This window comes from Odocoileus virginianus, chromosome 12 (assembly GCF_023699985.2).
Source record: "Odocoileus virginianus isolate 20LAN1187 ecotype Illinois chromosome 12, Ovbor_1.2, whole genome shotgun sequence".
Classification (NCBI taxonomy): domain Eukaryota; kingdom Metazoa; phylum Chordata; class Mammalia; order Artiodactyla; family Cervidae; genus Odocoileus; species Odocoileus virginianus.
In genome coordinates, this window is record NC_069685.1 from 61135231 (window position 1) to 61161917 (window position 26687).

The window sequence follows — 26687 nt, forward strand, 5'->3', positions numbered from 1 at the left end:
ACATGTGTGTACCCACTAGGTGAATCACCAAAAGCAGGGGTGGTGGAGCAATGTTGTGACCCCGCAGTGTGCCCACAGCCTCAGATGTGGTGGAGGGGGTGGCCGTGGCCTGTCAGGGAGAGATCCCACAGGATTTGGGGTCCCGGGCCCGCAGAGAGACACACCAGCTCCCTGCTTCCTCCCCGGGTTCACACTGACACGTCAAGGCTGCAATTCTGTCACCCGACAAGCTGAGCCCTTGCCTGAAATAAACATGGGAGAGATATTTTGACATGTGATGTTTCAAAAAAAAAAAAGAGTCAAATTTGCCTGAGAGACTGTTTTAAGAATCTTTCCAAGAGGAGCCGAGTCAGGGTGGGTGGGATAGATCCCCTGAAGAGGAGATGCTCGGAAACATGAATTCTATATTCACATGGGATTGTACATTTTTAACGTTTATTTTTAAAAGCTACCAACCGCAAGTGTTACAAAATACAAAAAGAAGTGGAATTTTAAAACTGTGTCTCCCTCTCTCCCCCACCCCCTGTCACTCCATTCCCCGCCCAGAGACAAGTGTGATGACAGTTTTCCTGTGTCCTCTTCACATATTCTGTGCATTTTCAAATATTTACATATATATTCTTCCCCCCTCCACCTGTTGTTTCCAGCCTTGCCTTAAATTCGCTTGACAGTGTATCTTGGAAGTTATTCCATATCAGGACACATATATCTTCCTCATTCTTTTCGACAGTTGAAAAGTATTCCACGCTATGGTTGATTCTGTAATTTTAAAATATAAAGATACATTTGGAAAAAAACACATTTCTTTTTCTCTCGACTACTCTTTAACCTTAGAACTGTAGGCCTTTTATTAATAGAACTTGAGGCTTAAAAGGAATTTGAATTGGTCTGTGTAAAAGTATCTCAGGACTTCTAGAATGTACTAAGCTCTTTCCTCTCCCCCTGCAGGAAGGTTCCTGGTTATCTAGGGCGGGTGGGGGTTGGTTGTCCTTCATTCCTGGGCCAATCTCTTTCATTTGCACCTTAAAAAAAATCATCGTCACCAGACTGCTTTCACTGTTTGTCAGCACACTGAACGGGGTGACTTAGAAGAAAGATTTATTTTTAAAAAGTAACAAAAATTAAAATTTAATAGCATATATAAAAACAGTCCTGGGCTGTACCAAGAAGTTTTGAATAGATCACAGTATTGTTTATAGCATGAGAAAAGGGGCCAGGGATCATCTGTGGATTGTCCATTCACTGACTCATTCATTCATTCATTCTAGACCATTCATTCACAGACCACTGTCGGGGCTGTGTCTTGCCTTGATGCCAGGGTCTGAGGGTGAACAGACCACATTGCCGCCCTCAGGGAGCCCACAGTCAGACAGTGAGCACAGGGGCCCTGTGGGGTCCCAGGAGAGACCCAGGCCTGCTCGAATGGAGGCTTCTGGGAGAAGCTGATGCCTGCACTGTGCTTCAGGGCCTCCCTCTGAGCAGGCCTGGGGTGGACCCTGGCCAGCAGCTGACCGACTGTACCAGGAGGACTCCCAGCTGGATGTTCCTGAGTGCAGTGACAGAGGGACTTAGTGGGGTGGGCATCATTGGCCATAGACTTGGAGCCACCTGGATTTGAATTGGGCTCCTTCACCCACTCCTGAGACCCTGGGCAAGTGGCTTTGCCTCCCTGGGCCTCAGTCTTTCCATCTGAAAAGTGGGGCTGGTTGGCAGCACCTGCCTCTTAGGGTTGTTGGGAGGATGAGTCTGGGCACACAGCAGGGCAGTATCAGCATCCTTTCCTGTCGTCCCTGTCCACCTGTGAAATGGGCATGTTAAAGCGTCGACTCGGGTTTAATTGGACGGCGCACATGAGGAATCTGACTTGGTGCTGGGTGCGCAGTGGGTGCTCCTTACGTGTGTTCCCAGTTATTACTTCTTCCATCGTCTCCTTACTCACCTCCAACACCCAGAGCACAGGGTGCCCATCGGGCTTCCGAAGTCTGGGAGACGCTCCCCCGCCCCGAAGGGCAGCGGGAGCCCGCCCCCCCCCCCCCCAGCTCAGCTGTCCTTTCTGTTGATAGGCTCGGAGGTGGATGCGGTGGGGGAAGTCAGGAAGCGCCCCCACTCCCCGGAGGCCTGCAGGGCACTGTGTGCAGTAACCAGGCACGCCTCCTGAGGACCCGCTGCCAGCGCGTGTTCCTGCACTGCAGGTGACATACTTGTCCCGTGGAGACAGCGTGTCTCTGCCAGACCGGTCGTTCTGCAGCCTGCCCGCCCGGCTCTGCCCTGGGGAGGGCGGGTGTGCTGGACGAGCCCGTGCCTGGTTCACTCCGGGACTTGGGAGAGCGGCTGACTCATGTTGGGGTCGGGAAATAGTGAGGGATCTGATAAAGACAACCCCTTTGCTCTCAGCTGAATGATGGAGCAGTCAGGCCTCCTTAGGGCATCGTAGCACCTTGTTAGACTGTTAAACTGATGCTTTGGGGAACTAAACAGTGGATATTATTTAACGTTGTCATCACCATCATCTCAACCGGAATCTCTCTGGTCCTCCTCACATGCCTGGCATGTACAGCTCTCACCAGACATTTTACAAGATTTTCCAAAAAACCCCCACCCCCATTTTACAGACGGAAAAATCGAGGTTTGAGAGATTTGCTCATAGCTACAAAAGGCAGAGCTGAATTGCCCGCCACCTGCCAGTCTCAGAGCCCTCGCCGCCTCCCACTCGTCGGAGCCTCCCCGTCTATCTCTGCCCGTCTCCGCGTGTTTCCTGGTCCTGGGTGTGTTCTCTCGGTCTCTGACTTGCTCTCTCTCCGTCTTGGCTATAACCCCCATCCAAGCCACCACAGCGTACCACGCCTGGCTACACCTGGCTACACCTGGCCACACCTAGCCACACCTGGCCAGAATGCATAACTGTTCCCAGAGCCCATTGAGAGGTGTCAGAAACTGGTACTTCCCGGGGAAGCGCGACCTCCAGCCGCTGGGGGATAAGGGGACACTGTGGGCTCCCAGAAGCCATCAGTTGTGCTGACGCCTCCTAGCTGGGACCCAAGTCCCCAGGGAGGGGGCGCCACACGGGTTTTTGCTGCCAGCATCAGGAGTTCTGAGGGCTCCGTGCTACCCTGTTCCTGCCCATTTCCTTCTGCTCTGACTGCCTTACCTGGCTCACCTTCTCTCCCTTTTCCCCGTTCCTCCTCCCCTCCTTCTTCCTTCCCGTTCGGTGAGCACGTGCTGTGTGCCAGGTCCTGTGACTGAGCACCGAGAAGCCAGTGACAAGATGCAGCTCTGCTCTTGGAGGTCGTGTGTATTGGGAGGAGCAGTCACCCAAGGACCCGTCCACGCGCTGAGAACCCCCAGCCAAGGCCAGGGCTCGGCGGGGCCAGGGCAGGACCTAGACTGGGCCGGGGAAGCCGCCCCCGGGGGCTGCCACTCGCTGTGCGCTGTGAACAAGGAGGCCCTTGGCCAGGCGAGCAGCTGGGCAACAGGCCTGGGCTGTGACGGTGCCCCAGTGTGGGGGCAGCACAAAGGAGGGGTGAGGGGGTGGACGCCCGGGCCCCGCAGGCCACAGTGGGGCAGACGGGCTTTTAAGAGTCTGGGCGGCTTCCCTGCTGGTCCAGTGGTTAAGACTCTGTGCTTCCAGTGCAGAGGGTACGGGTGCGATCCTTGGTCAGGGGGCTGAGATCCCACATGCCTCATGGCGAGACAAAACAAACAAAAAAAGAAGAGCCTGGAGTGGGGGTTCCAGGTAGATGGGAGACCCCCTGGGGGACTCGGCCCAACCTCAGCCTGCCACCCTCCTCCTTCTCCCCTGGGCCTGAGGCCCCACCTGGGTGCAGCTAGGACTGCCCTGTGGTGACCAGGCACAGGCCAGGGACTCAGGACACCTGGATTCGAGGCCTGGCCTGGCATCCTTTCCTCTCCCTGGCCCTCAGTTTTCCCATCTGTGAAATGATCACTGAAGGCCCTACGGAGCTCTCCATGTTGAGCCAGAGCTGGGAGAATGCAGCAGTTTTGGGGGAGCACTTTAGGGCCTGAGTGTCAGGCAAACCCGAATCCCAGCTCCACCCACCTTCTGTGTGACCTTGGGTGTGTCAGGGCCCCTCTCTGGGCCTCAGTCTCCTCCCCTGTAAAATGGGCCCATGACAGTGCCCGCGAGTCCTCAGGCTTCCTGTTCAGAGTGAAAGGCCAGGATGTTCAGCAGTGCTCACCGTGGTGTCAGCCCTCGATGTTGTTACTGTTACCGCTCAGCCGTTGTGCAAGTCTGATCCGGGCACGAGGCAGGGAGATGCCACCAGGCCCCGGGGGCACTGGGATGGTCAGTGTCACCCTCGACAGCCTGGGCCCCGTGACCCCGGGGCCCCCTGCACGGCTGACGGTGTCCAGTTGCAGAGGGGGGCGGGGGGCGCGTCTTGAATTGCTCAGAATTGCCCTGTCAGCCTCAGGCCACCCGGCGCCGCCCTGACTCAGGTTCCTTTCCTAGACGGATGTGTCAGACACCCCGGAATACTTGCAGGGGTCATGTTTTCTCTTACCGTCACCCCCTCCCTAACGACATGGCCTTTTCTACTTAAGGAGCTCACACCTGTTCCGTGCAAAAAAAAAAGTTATTTTCAGAAGCATATTCTTCCAGCAAATATTTATTTAAGTACTCCAGGCCTGGTGTGGTTCTAAGCACTGGGTGCAGTAGTGGGTGAGAGAGAACCCGTTTTCGTGCAGCTGACAGTCTACAGGGCGTCAGGGAGGAGCCAGCCACCCGTGGGCCAAGCAGCCAGCCACCTGTATATTATCTATTTGGCTGTGCCGGGTCTTAGTTGTGGCGTGTGGGATCTAGTTCCTGGACCAGAGATGGGAACCTGGCCCCCTGCGTTGGGAGCTTGCAGTGTTAGCCACTAGACCACCGGAGAAGTCCCCAGCCCCCTGTTTTGTAAATAAAGTTTTACTGGAACACAGACATCATCTGCGCTGCTGACATGGTAACGACAGCAAAGCTGAAGCTGAGACAGGGACCCCATGGCCCACAAAGCCCAAAATATTATCTGGCCCTTGATAGGAGGAGTTTGCTGGGCTCTGGTAGAGATGGACAAATGAAGAGCCCTCTTCTGATTTGCTCTTAACTGGGGATGTGTACCATCTGATAGAGTTGGAGGAATGGTTTAATTGATTTTATTTAATTTTATCATCTGCTGATACTGGGATCCAAAATCACAAGTGTGGCTCCTAAATAAAATCATCATCAATAATAGAGAGACAGGGACTTCCCTGGTGATTAAGACTCCATGCTTCCACTGTGGCTGGGTGGGGCTCGGGTTCGATCCCTGAACGGAGAACTAAGATCCCACATGCTGCACCGTGGTGTGGCAAAAAAAAAAAAAAAAAAAAGCCCATTTCCTCACTACAGGCAGTGTCACTGGTAACAGTTTTCTCTGAAAACTTCCAGAGATCTCCTTTGCCTATTCTCACGTGGATTTATATATTTGTCTTCACAAAGCTGGTATCACAACACATGCGCAGTTTTGTTACCTACATGTGATAAAGGGATCTGACTTTGGGGAAAAAAATACGAATGTTTGCTAGGATAAGACAGACAGCTTTCTGTGATAGTCAATAGTCTTTCTGAGCATCCTTTTCCTTGGCTGTGTTTATTCCGCCACATGGCTATTTCGTTCTGTGTATTTCACTGATAAACTCCTCAGGTGGGTAGGTGCCCAATATGCTACTGGAGAGGAGTGGACAAATAACTCCAGAAAGAATGAAGAGATCGCTGGAAAAGACCCTGATGCTGGGAAAGATTGAAGGCGGGAGGAGAAGGGGACGACAGAGGATGAGATGGTTGGATGGCATCACCAGCTCGATGGACAAGAGTCTGAGCAAGCTCTGGGAGTTGGTGATGGACAGGGAAGCCTGGCGTGCTGCAGTCCATGGGGTCGCAGAGAGTCAGACACGACTGGGCGACTGAGCTGAGCTGATACTTCACTGATCCCTGTCTTGTTGGGTGTTTCGGGCGATTTCAGTATTTGCAACATTTTGCAATCTTTGTGCTCCCGTGGGGAAGCATCCATGTTCACGGCTCTTGGCGAGCGTGTCTGATGATTCTCTTGAGATAAATTTCTGGAACTAAACTGGCTGAGTCAAGGGTGTACACGTTTTAAATTTCAGGACATGTGTTACCGCTTGTTTAAACACAGCCCTCAAAGGCGTCTGTTAGAAAACTGTCCTTCATCTGTCCTGGGCTAAGGCAGTCGCGTTTGTCTGTAAGATAAGGGCCCAGAATGTCCACCCACCACCAGCCTGGGGGCTTGATGACCTAGTCCAAGCAAGTGATTTTTATTAATTAATTTATTATTACTATTATTATTTTGCTGTGCCACACCACATGTGGGATTTCAGTTCCCTGATTAGGGATCAAACCCGCACCCCCTGCAGTGGAAGGTGCGGAATCTTCACCACTGGGCCACCAGGGGAATCCCCAAGTGGGGGGTTTTTAAATCCACCAAGTTCTCGTTTTAAGTCTCGCCAAGTTCGCCTTCTTAAGAGCATTTTAACATGCATTTCCTCACCTGAGCCTCTTGAAGTATCCTGGAAAAGGTTAGGGGTGGGGTGTGTGTGGAAGAAGCCCAAACCTGGGTTCCAGACTCACTGCGAGCAACCCGTCCGTGCCTCTGACTTTATCATCTGAAAAAGTTTGTCATCTGAAAAGGCCAACCAGATGGACTCAGAGGGGTCCTCGGAGACGTGAGATGTTAAGATGCGATGACCTCATGTGGCAAATGGCAGCTAAGATTTGGACTGTGGCTGTCTGCTCTCCGTCGGGGGGTACACGCCAGATGTGGGGGTGCTAATTGGGACCTGTGTGCTCCTCAGACAACTCTTCCTTTTGGCCATCGTGTGTTTTCAGACTGCCTTGTAGATGCGTGCTCCCCTGCAGGCAGTGGGGGGTTTTTATGGCAGCCTGTGAGGCAAAGCTGGTTTGGAAAAACACTGCCTTAAAGCCAATTTTAAAAACCTGACTTTCAGCAAGTTCTAGAGAGTTTTGGACCCTTTCTGTGGTCTTGTTGAGGCCTCGTGGCCCTGAGAGTGAAGATCAAGCCTTGCTGCCGTGAAGGACCGCCAGGGGCTGCCACAATGAGACATGGATAATGTGCACATGGCAAGCAGCAGGCTAATGGAAGGAAGTGCTGACAAACAGCCTGCTTGCTTAAGTCTCATTGACAAGATGAACTCCCTTAGATGATCCTAACCCCTGGAGTACTCTAGATTTGGGGGTTCGGTGTTAAGACGTCATGAACGAGATGGCATTCAACCAAATACTTAACATCTGCTTTGTCCAGACACTAGGCCCAGAGAGGTTAAGTACCTTGCCCAAGGTCACACAGCCACCATGCCATGGAGCCTGGCTTCAAATCCAGGCATCCTGGCTCCAGAAATAGTACTTGTCCACGGGAGAATGAAAAGAAACAGGTCAATCACAATGAATGTATTGTGGGACGTTCTGCAGCAGTGCTCTTCACTGGAAACTTTCTGCTGTGACGGACGTGTACTCTGTCCTTGCTGTGCAATCTGGTAGCCACATGTGGCCACGGAGCCCTTGAAATGTAGTTAGAGCCGCTGAAAAACTGGATTTTTTGTATTTTTCAAATTTTAATTAATGTAAATAGCCATGTGTGGCTATGGTGTTGGACAACATAGGTGTAGAGACCTGCAGTCTAGGGAATGGGAGCTGGGGGAATCCTGAGCCAGCCTTGGGAGAGGGGGAGTTCAGGGAAGACTTCCTGGAGGAAGAGCCAGCGAAGCTGAAGCTGCAGTCTGAATGAGAGCCAAGAGGTGATGGCTGCTCCAGCAGGTCCCGAGGTGAGGGAGGGCTGGAGCAGCCAGTAAGAGGGGGCGGGAAGCTCTGGGGGTGGGAGAGGGACAGGGCACAGTGGAGAAAGAGCCCCACCAGGGAAGGTCCCACAGGCCATCCTTCCAGTGTTTGGACTTGACTCTGGGGAGCTACTGAAGGGTTTTGAGCAAGGACCCTGCAGGCTTCGAGTTCAGCTTTGGAAATTGTTATGGGAAAAGAATGTCTGGGAGGGGACCAGAGGTGAAGGAGGCAGGGGAGCCCCAGAGCTGGCCAGGGTTGGACGGAATGTTCCCGAGGGAGACTTTGAAGGGCTCGAAGGTTGACCCAACATGGGTGTGAGAGTGGCGGGGGAGTTGGGGATGCTGCCTCCCAGAATCCCCAGTCTGGCTTTAGCAGTGCGGGGAGCAGACCTCCCTCCCTGCCTTCAGGGACTTCACATCCCTGAGCGTGAATCTTAAATCTCTGCAGGAAAGCCCACAAATGGGGACACACAGAAGCCAATATGTTTTTTGCTGAGCACCATATACTCCTCCACCCCCACCCTGCCACCCAGAGCCTTCCAAAGGAGGTCAGGAAGCGTTCCCCTGCCTCCTGCCCTGATTCCACCCTCAGCAGCCTTGGAGTCTTGCCGTTCTGATTTCCAGGGGCCCTTCCTCCCTTACTCAGCACTCAGAGATCCCCATCTCTTGGGGTTTTGTTTGTTTGTTTGTTTAGCTGCCCTGGGTCTTAGTTACAGCATGCAGGATCTTTAGTTGTGGCGTGCAAACACTTGGTTGTGGTATTCAGGATCTAATTCCCTGACCAAGGATCAAACCCAGGCCCCCTGCACCAGGAGCGCGGCATCTTAGCCCTAACCAGACTGATAAGTCCTGGGAGCACTGGAGATGGACAGAAGTGTGGCCAGGGGCAGGGTGGTACCCACATAGGACCTGGGAGAGTGACCCCTTCACCCCAGTTTGCCTGGCTTCGGCTCTAGCAGTCTCGCCTCCTATGATGCCTTGGGCAGACCCGGGCATCGGTCACTCTATTCTCAGTGCAGACATTTGGACCCGTCTCAGAGAGCAGAGTAGGGAGCCAGGTGGGTTTGAGCAGAGGGCGATGCAGCATGATTTATCAGCTGGATGGGCTGATAAACAGGTTTATGAACCAGACCAGATTCTGAGCATTTGCCCCTGATAGAACCCTCTGGCTTGTCCTTGCAGGATCAGCTGAAGCAGTGTTTCTCCAGACGGACCCCCGAGGCCAAGGACACTGACACCCTCGTGCAGGAAGCCGACAGTCAGTATGGGACGTGGCCAGACCAGCGCCAGAGCGGGGAGAGGTAAGCGGTGTGGGGCAGGACCTCTGGGGGGAGTCAGGGCCCCCATATGCCTCCTGATTTCTCCGTTACTAAGTAGAACCTGTTTTGTCTGTAACAGGTTGTTGTGTAATAAGAGCAACCCATTCTTTTTATAAAACAGAAGTTTAGAAAGTACAAAAAAAAAGACTTTAAAATGATATATGAAATATCCAGAATAGGCAAATCCATAGAGACAGAGGAGACTTTGGTTGCCAGGGTTGGGGTGGTGGGGCAGGGAGCGGCTGCCAGATGGGGACCAGATTTCCTCCTGGGCGGATGAAGATGTTCTTAAACCAGAGTGGTGATGGTCACACAGCATTAAGAAGGAAAGTGAAAGTTGCTCAGTCGTGTCCAACTCTTTGCAACCCCATGGACTATACAGTCCGTGGAATTCTCCAGGCCAGAATAGTGGGGTGGGTAGCCTTTCCTTTCTCTAGGGGATCTTCCCAACCCAGGGATCGAACCCAGGTCTCCCGCACTGCAGGCAGATTCTTTACCAGCTGAGCTGCAAGGGAAGCCCACAGCATTATGAATGCATTAAATGCCCCTACTGGCAAATGTCACATTACATGTTTCACCACAATACAAAAAAAATTGCAAAGAAAATGAAAACCAACTTTGATGTCAGGACACAGGTATCACTGTCATTAGTGTTTTTGGTTGTCTTTCTAGGCTTTTTCTATGTAGATATATAGTGTGATTATAAACAGAGAAGCATATTATACACACTGCTTCATAAGCTATGTCAGCATTTGGGATCATCACTATTAGTGCCGTGGAGGGCCCCTCAGGTGTCAGCCTGGCTGGGAGGGAATGTTGTTACGACTGTGCAGAAGCCTGAAGGTTACCACACATCACCTGGATTCAGGAGGCAGGCAGGCCTTAATTCCAGCTCCATTCTGGCTGGCTGTGGGGTCCTGGATCATTTAGTTTTATTTGCCAGATTTTACGAACTCCTCTTCTGTAGAAAGGGCGCGTGCGTGCGTGCTTAGTCGCTCAGTCGTGTCCCGACTGTGTGACCCCATGAAACTGTAGCCAGCCAGGCTCCTCTGTCCATGGGATTCTCTAGGACTGGAGTGGGTTGCCTTGGCCTCTTCCAGGGGATCTACCCCTATCTGGGGATCGAACCTAAATCTCCTGCATTGCAGGTGAATTCTTTACCCACTGAGCCACCTGGGAAGGCCCTGTAGAAAGGGAATGATGCTCACAAAACAGCTGAGATGTATTAAGCGGATGGGCCCAGCCCTGTTGTAAACTCTGAAGCATAACATTTAATTCTAGTCCCATCTTGCAGAGACAAAGACTGAGACATGGGATGGACAGGAGGGTAACTTGTGTTCACAGTTGGCGTCTTTCCCGGCACTTAGTCTTAGGAGTTTGATACATTCCACTTGTTCATCGTACCTTTTCTTTGTTTTAAAAATGCAGTTTTTCTCCTCTTGCCCTTGGGTGGGATCACACACAGTAGCAGCTTTGTGGACACCAAGGGTGGGCTTGCCATGTTCTCGGCTCACCTTTCCCACCTGAGGGGTGCAGGATCGCATGGTGTTCTAGAGCCGGGAAGATCTGGGTCAGCCCCAGTGTGGCCGCTTTCCAGCTGTCGCTGTGTCTCGGTTTCCTCATCTGTGGGTGTCGTGCCCAGGGATATGGCGTGTCCATGGCTGAGCTGGAGTCAGACCCAGGTCTCCCGGCTCCTTCCCCTGCCCCCGACCCCAGCCAGGAGCGGCCACACCCCTCCTCTGACTTACATCCCATAGCTGTCATCAGTACCCAAGTTGGGGGGAGGTGAGTGAAATTAGAAATGGGTGGGCTCCCCTGGTAACTCAGCTGGTAAAGAATCTGCCTGCAACACAGGAGATCCTGGTTGGATTCCTGCATCAGGAAGTTCTTCTGGAGAAGAGATAGGCTACCCACTCCAGTATTCATGGGGTTCCCTGGTGGCTCAGAGAGTAAAGAATCTTCCTGCAGTGCAGGAGATCTGGGTTCGACCCCTGAGTTGGGAAGATCCCCTGGAGGAGGGCATGGCAACCCACTCCAGTATTCTTGCCTGGAGAATCCCCAAGGATAGAGGAGCCTGGTCGGCTGTAGTCCATGGGGTCGCAGAGAGTCAGACACGACTGAGCGACTAAGCACACAGGAAAAGAAAAAGGGAAGCACAGGTTTCTAATAGTACCCATGAAGGGCGTTTCGTTTTCTTGTCTAAGCTGTGATATATGGTTAGTTAATGAGCTTACTTAAAATTCACTAGAATGTTCCTGCAGGAGCAGGGGACTGCGAGTCTGGGAGGGTGGCTCCTGGTTTTGCTGTCACGGTCTGACCCTGGGAGGCCCCTCTCCTCCGGGCCTGTATCCTCCCAGCTCTACAGGGAGAGGGGGAAACCCGGCCACTGGCATCTCCCCCTGCCCCCGTCCCCGCCCCGTGTCCTGGTATCGGCCGCCCCCTCCTGTCTCTCGGAGGTACTGCAGCTCCTCCTCCCAGAAAGGGCCCAGGCGCGGCTTTACTCCCAGGCCTGAGCAGCAGCGCCACCTGCTGCCCCTCGTTGGTATTTCCCTCATTTTTGGTGGCTCTGCCTCAATCCCACCCCACGCCCTACCGTCCTGCTTATTCCAAGTAACAAAATCCTCGCAGAGCTGACAAAAAGCAGGCTGTGCTCCCTGAGTGAGGCGCCAGAGCACCTGGGTTGACAGCTCTGCCCAAGGGTGAAGTTCGGGGGTCTTTTGGGGCAGACCCTCCGATCAGGGACGTGTTCTCTGCCGTGCCGGTCCCCCCGGCCTTAGGATAAGGCTTTCCTCTGCTCTTGACTTTGGGGTCTTTTTAAGAGAGGAGCAGGGAGCCTATTTAATTGTAATGTCTTGATTTATTTATAAATCTTCTATCTTTTGTGGTTCCAATTATCCGAGTGATACTCGGAATACATTATCATGGGCAGAAATTCCAGGAGGAGAGAGAGGGTCGTGGACCTGGATTCTGGACCTGCCCCTTTGGGCAAGCCTCTTCACATCTTTCTGCCTCAGTTTCCTCATCTTCCACAAGGTTAATATTTAATTTCATGAGGTTACTCCTATCTTGTAGGATGGTGGGGAGGATGAAAGGATACAGCTTTTCAGCACAGGGCCTGGCTCATGGCAGGCGCTCAGTAAATCTTTGTCGAGTGAGTGAATGAATGAATGGATGAAGCAATGCAGGATATTCCCCACCTCCCGCTCCTCCACGGGTGATGGCCAGTGACGGTTTGACCGCCATCAGCCCTGCCCGACAGAAACGCAGCACCAGTTGCACACCCAAGACATTCATGCAGCTGCAATGTTCTAGTAGCCACATCAAGACAGTAAAAAGAAAACAGGCAAAATTAATTTTTTTAAGATTTTTTTTCCTTTTTTAAAAGTCTTTCTTTTTCCTTTTTTTTAAAGGCCACTTTTTAAAGTCTTGATTGAATTTGTCACAGTATCACTTCTGTGTTGCTGTTGTTGGTTTTTTTGGCCATGCAGCAATGCAGGATCTTAGCTCCCTGACCAAGGGTCGAACCCTCACCCCTTGCACTGGAAGGGGAAGTCTTAACCACTGGACTGCCAGGGAAAATCCTGACGAAATTAATTTTAACAGTGTATTCTAGTGAACCCAATACCCAGTGTGTGTGCTAAATCGCTTCAGTCGTGTCTGATTCTGTGCAGCCTTATAGACCACAGTCCGCCAGGCTCCTCTGTCCATGGGATTCTCTGGACAGGAATACTGGAGTGGGTTGCTGTGCCCTTCCCCAAGGGATCTTTCCCACCCAGGGATCAAACCCACGTCTCTCATGTCTCCTGCATTGGCAGGCGGCTTAGCGCCACCTGGGAAGCCCCACTGAACCCAATAGACTTTATAAATACGGTCCTTGTAACATGTAACCACTGTAAAGTTATTACTGTGGCATTTTACTTTCTTTTTCACTCCAAGTGTTAGGAATCGGTGTGTACTCTGTACTCTTGGCCCAGCTCAGCCCTTACTCGCCCTATCACAAGGGCCCAGCGGCCACAGGTGACCCACGGTTCCCCCACTGGGTAGCACAGAGTTAGAGGGCCTTGCATGGGGGAGTGGCTCCTCCCCTTCCGCACCTGTCCAGGTGTTCTAGAGGCACCATGGACAGCACCTGGCTGGGCCCAGGACGGTTCTTGTCACTGGGATGTCTGTCTCTTATTTCCTGGCATACAAAGCATGCCCCTCATCCTGCCTTCTGTGGCATCCAGGTCTCGCCTGACCATGCCTCCCGCCCTCCCTCCCATTCTCGTAGCTTGGCCCCCGAGTCCCCGTCCCCCGACAGCAGTGCCACCTCGGCTTGGAAGCAGCCCCCCAGCAGCCGCCTGTCCTCGCTGTCCTCCCAAACGGAGGTCACCTCGGCCGGGGACCAGCACGACTGTTCCAGGGACCAGCGGAGCACCAGCGTGGACCGATCCAGCACGGACCTGGAGTCTACTGACGGAATGGAGGGGCTGCCCCTGCCGGACGCCTGCCCCACAAAGAAGGTGGACGACTTCTCCTTTATCGATGTGAGTCGGTAGTTGGGAGCAGTGCTGGAAACAGTCCCGTCTCTTCTCTTTTTTTTTTTTTACAACTCAGGATGTTCTGCACCAGTCTGAGGCTGCAAGGGGGGCCCCAGGGAAATGGAACCAAGTCCCCCTCAAGCCAGCGCCTGCGTTGCTGTGGCTCCCTCCCACTTCCTCTGAGTCTCAGAAACTGGCTGTTCGGTGACCACAGGAGCAGCATGCTCTCCTCTTAGGGAGGGCAGATCCTTTATGACTTGCGTCTCTCTCTAGCTACCGCCACCCCCCGACCAGCCCCGCACCGGACACCATCGTGGCCGGTTTGGGAAACAGCTCTGCAGACATCAGCACCCTCTTGCCGCCCCCACCGGGGTGTCTGTCATTTACCAGTTCTGGGAAATGAGTCACTGAAATTAGCTCATCATTGCTAACTTAAAAGGCCCTGGGTGACAGGATTTCTCCAAAGCGGACCTGAGAGGAAGAATCAGACATTTCACACCAGGACCCGAGCCGGTGGGGCACACAGAAGCCTCGGGTAGGAGCAGCCCTCGGCCCTGAGCCTGGCTCAGATGCTGCTGGAGCCAGGGCTGTCCACGCCTGGACTCCTGAAGTCTTGCAGCCCCTCTAGGAAGGGGATACTAGTATCATTCCACTTTTACAAATAGGGACACCTCAGCTCAGAGAGGGTAAGTCCCCTGCTTGAGGTGACACAGCTAGGAATTGAAGTGAACGGGATATGATCCCCAAGCTCCCATCTCTTCGCTGTGGTCTCCTGGGGGATCACTGAGCCACAGCTGCCCCACCTCCTCCTTGCTGGGCTCAGCCTGGGGGTCTGCCCCCGCCCGGCCCTTCCAGCAGGAAAGGTGGTGATCTTGGAAACCATCACTGACCCTCCCCCAACCTCTGCTCAGAGCGTGCTGCTTGAAAACAAATGCCTGGTACTGAATGGGTTTCTCCACCAGCTCCCCCCTGCCTCCTGAATTACTGTGGGTAGAGGAAGGACCACCTTGAGAATCTCAGCTCGTGGACCCTGTGTGGAGTAAGATCACTGTAAGGATTTAGTTAAGGCGATGTGTTCAGTTGTTTATTCAACAAACAAACAAACGTGTATTGAGCTCCCGTTAATGTACTGCTGCAGCTCACCTGCTTGGATGGTGTCACCAGGAGGGGGGACGGTGTTTGCATTATGTGCCCACAATGTGCCAGGCACTGCGTGGGGCACTCCGGGTTCATTTGTTTCTTAGAATCAGCCTACGTGGTATCCTTCACAGGGAACGTCGGCTCGAGGCCTTAGGTTCCTAGGAGAATGCGGAAATGCTGGTGCGCGTGCCCCCTTAGATGGCATCTTGTGCATATCAGCGCAGCCACGCACCCTCCCGGGGCGGTGCCCTCCCTTTATGTCTCCGGAGCTTCATCTTTTCCCCTTCTTCCCCGCCGCTCCGACAGCAAACCTCAGTGCTCGACTCAAGTGCCCTCAAGACCCGGGTGCAGCTCAGCAAGAGCAGCCGCCGCCGCGCTCCCACCGCCCGCTCGCTCCGGCGCAGCCGCACCAGTGAGCCTGACGGCAGGTCCGCCTGGGAAGAGGAGCCCGACAGCGCGTGGATGTTCCGGGACTCCACGGGTACGCCCCGTCTCCTCCTCCGTCCCCTCCTCCGCCCCGTCCCCTCCTCCGCCCCGTCTCCTCCTCCGCGGCCGCGCGCTGGCTCGCAGGAATGAGTTGGGGTAAACTCTGGGAATAGTTTTCTGACTTTGAAGGCTGCAGGACATCAGAGCACAGTAACATCAGAAACTGATTTCTCATTACACCGAGCTTGCTAGAAGCTAAGTAGGAAAATTTTTTGCGGATTCTCTATTAATTGGGGCTCCATAGGTTGCAAGGGACTGAGACACAACTTTAGGCTTTCACTGTTTCCGCTTTTATCATTATCCGAGTCACCCTTATCCTCTCTGCCGGTTTCTTGGTTGGCCTTTTCATCTAGATTCTCGAGTTGAAAGACCAGTTCATTTGTTACCAGTCTTTTGGGGTTTCTGATCCATCATTCACGGCTATAGGTTTTCCTCTGAGGGCTTCCTTGTCTGTGTTCCCTGTCAAAACGTAAGCTGGATCTTAAAGAGCAGATAGGAATTAGCCAGGGAAAGGTATTCTGGGTGAAAACAGCAACGGGATCAAAGGGTCAGAGATGTGGAAAGAACGTTCCGTGGGTGTGGCGGGGCTGGGGAATCTCAAGGAGGGTCTCTCTAAGCAGTTCAGCCTTGCCCAAGCGGGGCCTAGCAGGAATCTTGCTGGAAAGGCAGGGCCAGTTCATGGCGAACCATGTGATTCCTGGCTAAAGGGTTGGACTTGCTCTGTAGACAGACAGCCAGAATCTCAGAACGGTGGCTGCCATTGACTTCAGTATCCTTCCTTTGCAACAGAGGAGAAATCCCCGAGGAAGGAAGAGTCAGACGAGGAGGAGAGGACGCCCAGGGCCGAGAGGTCGCCTATCTGCAGACCTCAGAGGATGCCTGTGTTTCCCGGCGTGGACCCGGCTGCACTGAAGGTGCGGGACCTCACCCCCAGAGCTGCGCGCGGCCGCAGGACAGGCCCGTGTTTCTCACCCGCCGCCCCCCTCCTCTCCTCTCTCCCTCCTGGCCTTGCTGGAGGCAGGGACAGGCCCTGCTTACAGGAGGGGGCAGAGGCCCTGTGGAGGCTGCCGGGCTTTTTCTTAAATGAGTCCCGGGGTCGGCATTGGGCAGACCTCAGGCAGATCCCACTTTGGAAAACCCTGTGACTTTGGGCAAACCCTTTGACCTTTGACCTTTAGGCTACTCCTCTATAAAATACAGAAAGCCAGCCTCTACACCGGAAACGCGTGTCCTGGAGCTTAAGCCTAGAAGAGTCTGGAGTCCAGTGCACAGGCTGCCAGGCGGGCGGTGGTGGTGACTACCATGCGGCAGGGGCTGTGCCACCATTACCCTTGGGGCCAGATGCCATCTGCCGCCATCACAGCCCTGGCCCGCCCTTCCAAGCCGCCCCATCCCCTCCGTGTCCTTCAAAAATGATGGCCTTTTTCTCCTGCAAGTCTGATAGTCAGAAACCCCACTGATTCACATTCACCCGGAGCAAGGAACTTAGAAGAGCTGGTCCTTGGCCATAAGATGAACTCTTGTGTCCATCATGGGGTTCTCAGGAAACTAGAGGAGACGGAAGGGCCTGTGATGAGGACACCACTCATGGTGGCCTTTCAGCCAAAGATAATGTGATGGTGTGAATTTCTGATGGTTGTTTGATCCCAGTGGTCACAGGTGGCCTCTTGGATTATAAACCTGGCCTCTGATTTTTCTTGGCCTCCACGGTCAGGCAGGATGGGGCCCTTCCCCAGGCCAAAGGCAACTTACAGACTCCGCCCCTGTCTTCTCTCTCCAGGCTCAGCTGCACAAGAGGCCAGAGGCAGACAGTCCCAGCGAGGCCCCTGGCTGGGCCCCCCAGCCCAAGAACCCCAAGTCTTCCTTCCAGCCTGGGGTGCTGGGCAGTCGCGTGCTGCCCTCCAGCATGGAGAAGGATGAGAGGTGAGAGCGTGGCTGACACATAAAAGTTAGGACTTGTTCCTGATACTGTTATCGTCATACAAGAGCCATGATAGGGCAGGGGTTGGCCAGCTATAGCCCACAGGTCAAATTCAGCCCACCGTCTGTGTGTGTTAATAAAGTTTTATTGGCCCACAGCTATCATGGAAGGGTTGTGTTTGTTAATAAAATTTTATTGGCCCACAGCCATCATGGAAGGGTTGTGTTTGTTAACAGAGTTTTATTGGCACACAGCCATCATGGACGGGTTGTGTTTGTTAATAAAATTTTATTGGCCCACAGCCATCATGGAAGGGTTGTGTTTGTTAATAAAGTTTTATTGGCACACAGCCATCATGGAAGGGTTGTGTTTGTTAATAAAGTTTTATTGGCACACAGCCATCATGGAAGGGTTGTGTTTGTTAATAAAGTTTTATTGGCCCACAGCCATCATGGAAGGGTTGTGTTTGTTAATAAAGTTTTATTGGCACACAGCCATCATGGAAGGGTTGTGTTTGTTAACAGAGTTTTATTGGCACACAGCCATCATGGACGGGTTGTCCGCGGCTGCCTTCTTGATGCAACTGCTGGCTTGATGTGTTGACACAGACACCCTGTAACCTTCAAAGTCAGAGCTACTTACTGTCTACCTTTGTATCTGCCCTTGGTGATAGAGGAAGGCAGAAGAAGGGGTCAGAACCCAGACTTGAGGAAGGGTGTGGGAAAGGCTTCCAAGAGAAGGCATGCCTGAGCTGGGTCATGAAAGACAAAAGAGGCAGCCAAAGTCACATGCAAAGGCCCAGAGACCCGGTAGAACTGGGTGCTGTGGGCAGTGCATGATACTGGAGCACAGAGTGGGCTGTCGGAAGCAGAGGTCAAGAGGATGAGAGAGGGAGAAAAGGCAGAGGCAGAGACGGTGGCTCTCTCTCTTTTTTAAAAAAGTATCTATTTACTTGGCTATCCAGGTCTTAGCTGTGGCACACGGGATCTTTGAGCTTGTGTGATCTCTGGCTTGTGAGCTCTAAGTTGCAGCACGTGGGATCTTAGTTCCCTGACCAAGGATCAGACCCCAGCCCCCTGCGTTGGGAGTGCAGAGTCTTAACCACTGGACCACCAGGGAAGTCCCGAGATGGTGCCTCTCTCTTGCTCTGGGGACACCAGAATTGCCCTGGAGTCAGCTAAGGGTGCCAGTGTTTCTCCAGGGCTGGAGGGGCCCCCAGACTAGGGGCCCCCTGGTCCTGGGCCTCCACCAGGAGGCTTGCTTGGGGGTACTCAAACCCCTTTCTGCCCAGGGGACCTCTCCTTCCTCCCAGACCCCCACCCCACCCCCAGCCAAGTCACCAGTGTCCCCAAGCCCTCCAGGACCGTGGGGTCGGTAGATTTCTCTGAGACCAACAGAGGTCAGGTCTTGTGTGAACATGTGTTTGATTATAAAAGTCATACACCCTCACCGTAGGAACTGTAGAAAATATAAAATGAATATAAAGCAGGAAAGAAAACCAGCCAAGATCTGACACCACTGCTGCCCACCTCCACCCCCCACTCAAAGACGACCATGGTGAAATCTGGGCTTTTCTTCCTCGGTGGTTTTTAAATGTAGTCAAGATTATAGCATACACTACACACAGCTTCTTTTCCGGTTACATGTTTCATATGATGGTTCTCCCGTGGCCATCAAAGTCTTCATAAGTATGATCTGTCTTTCCTTTAAAAACATTTCAAGAGTTTCTGTTTGACTTCATCGTTTTTGTTCAAATGATGTGTTCTCATGACAAACCATTCTGAGAACAAAGATACATAAAGAAGAAAGTAAAAAATAAAACACTCAAAAGTGTTGTCATTCAGATGGTGATGACTCAAGTGTATTCACTTGGGGAAAATGAACTTGTGACCTGAGTGCTTTCTGGATGTATCGTCTTCAATTTTAGAAAAAGCTGAAACAGATTGTACCTCCCCCAGACAATTATTGTTAATTATTTGGTAAACATAAGGCCTGTCTAATCTATCTATATCTTACAGGCATTGTACTAGTCAGGGTTCTCCAAAGAAACATAGCCCATTAAGATGTATACTCTGGAAAAGAAAGAAAGAGACGAGGATTTATTTTAAGGAATGGTCTTTCATGATTATGGAGGCTGACAAGTTGTGAAATCTGCAGGCCAGGCAGGCAGGCTGGAGACCTGGGGAAGAGCCAGTGTCGCAGCTCAAGTCCCAAAGGCAGTATCTTTTCTGAACTCCCCCTTCTTCTGGGGAGGTCGGTCTTTCTTCATTAAGGCCTTTAGCTGATTGAATGGGGTCCACCCATGTTATGGAGAGTAATCTGCTTTATTCAGAGACCACTGGTTTAAGTGTTAACCTCATCTTAAAAAAAATAAATACCTTCACAGAAACATCTAGTATAATGTTTGATCGAGCAGCTGGATGCTGTGGCCTAGCCTAGAATTTTAACCCTCACCAGCATTTGCATGGGTAGAGAGATGGACAGATGGATGGATGTTTGGGTGATGGATGGATAGAAATAATTTTATGTGAGCATGAGTTTCTGCTGCAGATGGTTTCATAGAATGAACATACCACGATGTATTGAACGTTTCCCATTTGGGAATTTGGGGGTGCCTTGGTTAGTTCGTATCGCAATCACACAGACCTGGGTGTCTTTGCCACCCGCGAGCGTGGCTCAGCCCCCCCACCCTGGCACAACGGTGGGAGACTTGGGTCCCACACAGCCCTGCCCGCAGGCCCAGCCCTCACTCAGGCTGGCACCTGACTCCCACTGGATTTGTGGTTTCAGATCGGAAGAGCCCTCTCCCCAGTGGCTGAAGGAGCTGAAATCGAAGAAGAGACAAAGCCTGTATGAGAATCAAGCTTGAGCAGGTATGGGGGTGGCCCCGGAGTGGGTACTCGGGCAGAGCCTGCAACCCGAGGAGCAGGGGACTTGGGCCGGGAAGCAAAGGCTCGGAGACTTGAAGTGCTGTACCTTGGAAGGAGAAGGGAAGACATGGGTGCGGGTGTCCTGGGTTCCTGGAAAGATGAGGGCAGTGGTCTGCTGCCGCTTAGGGAAAACCACTCCCCTGGGCAGCCTGGGGTGGGAGGGACGGGCAGGACTCTGATCTCATGCCCTCGGCCAGGCCTCCTTGCTGAATCTCAGCCCCACTTTGTAAAATGACATCAAAGATCAGCTTTGATCTTTGCCCACAACTGCCCCCAATTTCTACATTCCTGTATAGTCTGCACGAGGCTTCCCAGGCGGTGCCAGTGGTAAAGAACCTGCCTGCCAATGCAGGGCATTTAGGAGATGCAGATTCGATCCCTGGGTCTGGAAGATCCCCTGGAGGAGGGCACGGCAACCCACTCCAGTGTTCTTGCCTGGAGAATCCCATGGACAGAGGAGCCTGGTGGGCTACAGTCCATGGGGTCACGAGAGAGTCAGACACGAGTGAAGCCACTGAACACACACACACACACACACACACATATATAATAAACTCCAAAAGTATCTCTGAATTCTCCTATAAAACTGTGCTCTAGGGTTTTGGAGAGGGGATCCGAGCCTGTGTCTGTTCAGCGTTCAGTGCTGTACCCATGATGTCTCAGTCAGGCCTCCAGCAATCCATTTGAGGGCACTGAAGCGGCCCCCTGACCTGACCCTAAATTGCAGGCTCATTCCATCGTATCCGCTGCCCGCCGCCTTCTTCATCCCACTCCTCAAAAGAAAGAAAACATCCTTCCTGGCCCGTGGCTTGTTGGGGTGGTGTCTTGGGGAGCACCAGGAAAGCTTTGTGGGCTTGATGCTGGGGAGAAGTGGGGTCTCACGCCCCCCTTGCTGACACCTGTCCTCTCCAGACAGGGGACACCATCACGTCTAACGAACAAGCCTTAACTGTCCGAACCCGAAGATGAGGTCCCGCCGCTGCCGTCGCTTCCTGCACATGCCTGGGTCCCTCTGGTCGGTCTGTCGGTCGGTCGGTTGGTCGGTCTGTCGGTCAGGTGGAGAAGGCGTCCCAGTGTCAGCCCCCCGCAGGCTCCCCCGATGGATCAGGGAGGAAGGCTCACCCTTTACAAGCCTGTGTACCGTCTCCGCAGACAGCTGTTCAGGCTGGGGAAGAGAACGAGCGGTCCAGAAATGTCCATGCTGGTGGTTTTGTTTTTTGGGGATTTTTTTTTTTAAACGTAAAAATATGCGTTTCTACGCATTTTTAGACCCCTGTGAAGCTCCAGGAACATGGATATAAAGGCTGGACTGTCTCCCCTGGGTTCTGAATCATGAAAGCGCTTCTTTCGCCCCTCACCCCAGGGCCGATCTTTTTCAAAAGGACATTTCCAAGGAAGATGAACGCATTCGTTTCCTGCCGTAACCAGCGGTCCAGGCAGTACCACCGGATTGCGGGTGGGGGCAGTGGGGGGGTGGACGGGTCCCGATTGCTCCTTTGGCGAATTCCTTCTCCCTTTCAAAGAAATCAGCAGTTCCGATCTTGAGACACCCTCGCCATGGTTCCTTCAAGTGTGTTTATCCTCCCAGTGGGGCTGTGTGCAGGGCCGGCCTGTTGCCTTGTTCCTCACATCTGTTTGCTTCAGAAGGCGATAAAGCAATAATCTCACCAACTCTCTCTGAAATTCAGTACCTATGTATGTTTTCACACTACAGAACAGGAGGAGAGGCGTGCGCGTGGTCTGCTTGAAGTGTCCGATCATCTCAGGTTATCTTCTCCCCGCCCCCAAGCGTTTTAAACTGCCATCGCCACCCTCGTGTGCATTTTCCTGGTTCCTTCTCGTGAGCGCTCCGAACTTCTGTGGGGTGACCTTCGCTCTCGAGGCTTCCAAAACCGGCAGCCCACACGGCAGTGCCTTCCCCTCCCAGACATCAGACCCGCCCCTGGAGTCTTCTCCTGCAGAGTCCTTTTCTGAACACGACCTGCGCCACTGGCGTGGAAAGACGCGTTCCCCATTGGCCTCAGGGCACACGGTGAATGAGGGGTCCTTTTGCTTTGTTCTCACCGCTCCTTTGGACCCACCCTTCCACCCCAGCCCCCCAGTTCTAGCTGACCAGGTGCTTTATCTAGGTCCAAATGCAGGAGGGGAGAGTCTTTCTGAAAGCCCATCTCTGGAGGGGAGTCCTTCCACTCCCCCTAACCCCCAGTCCAGGGACTCCAGACAGACCTGGCGGATGCTAGGTAACCAAGTATAGCCTTGGCTGGCCTCTTTTTGCTTGCCAACTCTAAGCTCATTCCCAGAAACCTCCAAGACCTCTGGGATCTCCAGTCACTGTCTACTGTGTCCTTTTTTTTTTTTTGAAAATTTCTCCACACCAGCCTCCTCCACCTCTTAGGCCCAAGGCTCCAGCATACATCCCAGAGATGGCCGGCCCACCCGCCACGGCTGGAGTCGCCATAAACTTGGTGCCAACCTTGCCTGGGAGCCGCCCACCGGAGAGAAGGATGCTTGGGCAGGTCATAGAGCCGCCCAGGACTGCTACGGGGCGTGGGGGCTGAGCTTGCTAAGTCTCTGTTTGAGAAATCCATTCTTCGCAGATGTTGTCAGATCACACCTCCCTTCTCCCTGGCCACCCGCTCCCTCCTTCAGTCTCTGTCGTCGCCCCGTCTCTCCTTCCTCTCTCATCTCCCTTCACCACCTCTTCCCTCTCTTGGAGGATGGAGACCAATCCTGTTGCTCTGGGTTAAGACCAACACCTGGGCCAGAGAGGGGTTGTGGCTCAGACAGTGGACAGTGACTGAGGCGGAGTGGGGGGCCCTCCCCCGCAAGTCCTGTGGGTTGCGCTCCGGCCCCTGGACGGGCCGTGGTTGGAGCCTGTCGCCGGCAGCCATGTGCTGCTGTGTCCGGAGGGTTGGTCCTGCTTGACCGCAGTTTGCCATCTCTTCATCCCCTGAGTTTGCAGTCAGTCCGTTCTCTCCGGCCATTCGGGGATTTAATCCTTTCAGGATCCGTGTCAGTTGATTTTTCCGTCTTCTTCTTTTTAAGATGCAGTTCACCTTTTATTCGTTGTGATGCAGTGACTTTCCAGGTCAGCAGGTCCCTGCCTTGACCCTGACCCCTCTCCCCGGCGGGGGTCTTCCCGTGTCCTTCTCAAGGCGCGGAGGCCCCTTGGTTCTGTCTCAGGCAGCACGAGTGACCTGCTGTGTTCAGTCAGGACCCGCCAGGCTCAGTTCTCCGTCAGTCATGTTTCAGCCCCAGTTTACCCTAGAGGAAAGGAAGAAACCCTCAAAAACCAGGTCAACCTGCAGAGCGTCTCCCTAACCTCCCACTCCCGGACTGAAAATAAAAATCTGTTTAATTCCTTGGTGACGAGGATGGGCAAAGTCCACCCCTTGAAACTGACCGCAGCAGCCTCATCCCTCCCCCGCAGAGCAAACAGTCTCGGTGGGTCCGGAGCCACAGCTCAACGCAGGCTCCCGGGACCTCCGGCCCCGCCGCGGTCTGTAGAATGCCGTCTCCCGTACCCGCCGCTCTGCTGGAAGCCTCTGCAGACAGCCAGCTAGGCCAGTGGGTTCTTTTACATCTCCTCCTTCCAAGCGGGGTGAGCCCTTGGGGTCCACGCAGGGGATTGTATGTACGCTGGTTTCTTGAGTTCTCCTGGAGCCGCCTTTGGAAACCTGTCTCCTTTTCAACGGACTGAATGATGCCTTAAGCATTCGTCGGCAGTCAAGTCACCCGCCCTCATCCAGCCCTCCTCGCCTGGGCTTTTGGTGTTCTTTAAATGACAGTTTTATACAGAATGCATCCAAAATAAGATAGCTAGATAGGTGATTTTTTAAAGTATAATCTCTCTCTCTCTTTCTCTCTCTCTCCCTCTCGCCCTCCTCTCTTCCCTCTCCCCACCCGCTTTGCACATCAGCATTTTGACAGCTGCTCTTTTGATGAGTCCATATCACTTTCCCCTCCAGTCGATCCCCCTCTTCATGGTCTCTTGCTAAGGTAACAGATGCCTTTGACGTGTAAAATTCCACGGCGAGGCCTCGGGAGTCAGTGTTGTGGAAAATCTCTCAGCGCCACCTGAGAAACTCCGGTGGGAGAGATGCACCCGCCCTCCCCGCCCCCCAGTGTTTAGGATGTCGGGGGCTTTGAGTGATGCGGCCCTGACAACCTCCAGTTGCCTGGGATTCGGGGAGAGGACAGTCGGATGGGGAGGTTTTGCAGGGGACCAGCCAAGCCGCAGGCTTCCAGTGCTTTCTTCTCTGCTTCCCGGGAAGAAGTGAGGCTAGCTCTGGGTACTGGAATAGATGTGGGCCCGAGGCCCTCAGCCTCAGAGGCTGTGCAGGTGATTTGGAAAACCCTGAGGCATGGTTTCCCAAAGGAGAGCTCAGCTGCTCCCGCCCGGTGCTGCTAGCTGCCTTGTCCATTTATGTCTCGCTTCGCAATGCCCCCAGACAGCCCAGGAGCCAGGCGTGATTGCAGTGCTAACACCCTACAGATGTGTGGTCAGATCTTCTCCAAAGTGAAACGCTGGCGTCCAGGTGACTCAGGTCCTGTGTGGAAGACAGCGTCCCGCCCAAGGAGAGGGCTCTCCAGGCAGCCTTCCTCCTCCTCCTCCCCCATCCCTGTGGTCCTTCCCACACCGCCCTGCCCCTTAATGCAGGAAGCTGGACGACGGTGGCCTTTGTGTGAACTAGCATTGCAGGGTGAAGTCCATGGGGAAGGGGGAGGAAGGCTCTTTCTGCTGGGAATTGCCCCTCCCTCCTATTTCAGCCGTGGCGTTACTAGTTGGACTGTGTCTTTCCTCTTTCGACCTGTGTTGAAACAGGAAAGGGAAAGGAAAAAAAAAAGCCCCATGGCGTCTTGATTCCATCAGGTAGGAGGGACCCACCCCGCATCTGGATGGGGGTCCATCCCGGGCTCCGCCCCCTTAGGGGACTGCTGGATCTGAGTCCCGTGCTGAGAGCTGCCAGGTGCCACCGTGTTGGGATTCTGGGCAAGGCAAGGGTCTGGAAACGGAGAACCATGTAGAAAGCCGGTAGGCACGAACGTGCTGGGTGTTGGCCAGTCTGTGTCTCCTTTGCTCTCCGCCCCCTGCCCCCCATCACCCCTCTAGAGATCTCTTTCTTTGTCTGGATTGGCTTTTGCAGTGGGGGGGTGGGGGGGTGGGGGGGGACAAGAAAGCCAGGTTCTTGGAAAGTCAGCCTGAGATCTCTGGCAAGGTCACCCCTCAGCCACTCCCCATCATCCTCCCCAAATCCCCTTATTTGTCACCCTCACACCTGGCACCACACCATCTCATGAATCAGCCTGGCACTTTCTTAATCATCTCTGGTGGTGTCGTGCCTGCCTAAGAAAAAAATATATATATAATGCCAGTTGTGTGAAAGAGTGATCTCGTTCCACACAGCCTTATAGATCCTGTAAATATGGGGCTTGTAAAAGTCATCTATTGTGTTACGGGAAATATTTTGTACTGCGTTGTTTCTTAAGTCATGTCAGTATCCTCCAAGTCCTAGACTTCCCCGATGACTTCGATCCTTAGAATGCTCTGTAAGATGGGGGGCAGTGGAGATGTATATATATATACCTACACCATTGTATTTTCCTGACCTTCCTCCTGGGTCCCTTCCTCCAATATTTGAGTCACGATCGAAGAGGAACTCGAGTCCTGTGTGCAGGAGAGTTGAAGCGTCCTGCCAACTGATGTCCTCGCAGTTGCCTTACGAATTCACGGACTCCAGGGGCTTTGAATGGAAGGCGGTCGACCGGCACTTTATTCAACCCCAGAAAGGACCTCTAATCATGTGACTGAGAATTCATCCAGAAAAAAAAAAACAAAAAACTATATTTTTAACGTCAAAACCAACGGGGCTTCCCGGACCTCTCAGAGTATCGGATGTCTACAAGTGCTTTTCTATTTTGTAACTGTAAAGAGATTTCATACGCACAGCAGAGCAGTTGGGAGTCTGGTCGACTGCCCTAAAACACAATGACCTTTTGCATGTACAAAGATGTCACATTCAGACTCTGGAAACAGCAAATAAAGCTTTGACGCGAGCTGCCCTGGAGACCTCAGCGTGTCGGTGTGTGAATGAATGGACTCCCCCACGCATGCATGCCTGTCTCCCGCTGAGTCAGTCCCTCCACTGCGCTGAGGGGGGCCAGTCTGGGGGGCCCGCCTGTGGGAGGGCGCAGCAGGGGTCCTGGGAAAGGGGCCCCGACGGAGGCAGAGCCGGATCTCCACTCAGCGTGGGCTTGAGTCCCCAACTCCGCTTCCTCCTGGCTGTGGGGTATCTCTGGACCCCCACGCTCCTCCAGAATAGAGGCCATGCGAGTTACGTGAGCCAGCAGAAGTTAAAGGCAGTGGCCCCGGGTGGACTCTGCCCGTCTGCACGACATCTGGCAAAATGACAGGCGGTGTCTTTTAAATTATCTCAAGGAGGGAAGGGGCGTGCTCCTGGCATGTAGCGAGTGGAGGCCAGGGATGCTGAGCAACACCCCCCACTGCCCACGACAGCCCTCC

General features: G+C 53.3%; 1 protein-coding gene across 4 annotated transcripts in view; it reads left to right on the forward strand.

Moving 5' to 3' along the window:
• The window catches only part of KIAA1671 (KIAA1671 ortholog), a 124307-nt gene extending 98075 nt beyond the window's left edge, over positions 1-26232 (forward strand). For all 4 annotated transcript variants that reach the window (XM_020894276.2, XM_070475469.1, XM_070475467.1 and 1 more), the window contains 7 exons: positions 9031-9149; positions 13438-13693; positions 15134-15308; positions 16103-16227; positions 17094-17236; positions 20025-20107; positions 21077-26232. In XM_020894276.2, the coding sequence (XP_020749935.2) occupies positions 9031-9149; positions 13438-13693; positions 15134-15308; positions 16103-16227; positions 17094-17236; positions 20025-20103 (897 nt within the window). In that variant the 3' untranslated portion in view covers positions 20104-20107; positions 21077-26232. The remainder of the gene's footprint in view (positions 1-9030; positions 9150-13437; positions 13694-15133; positions 15309-16102; positions 16228-17093; positions 17237-20024; positions 20108-21076) is intronic.
• Positions 26233-26687: the final 455 nt, after the last annotated feature.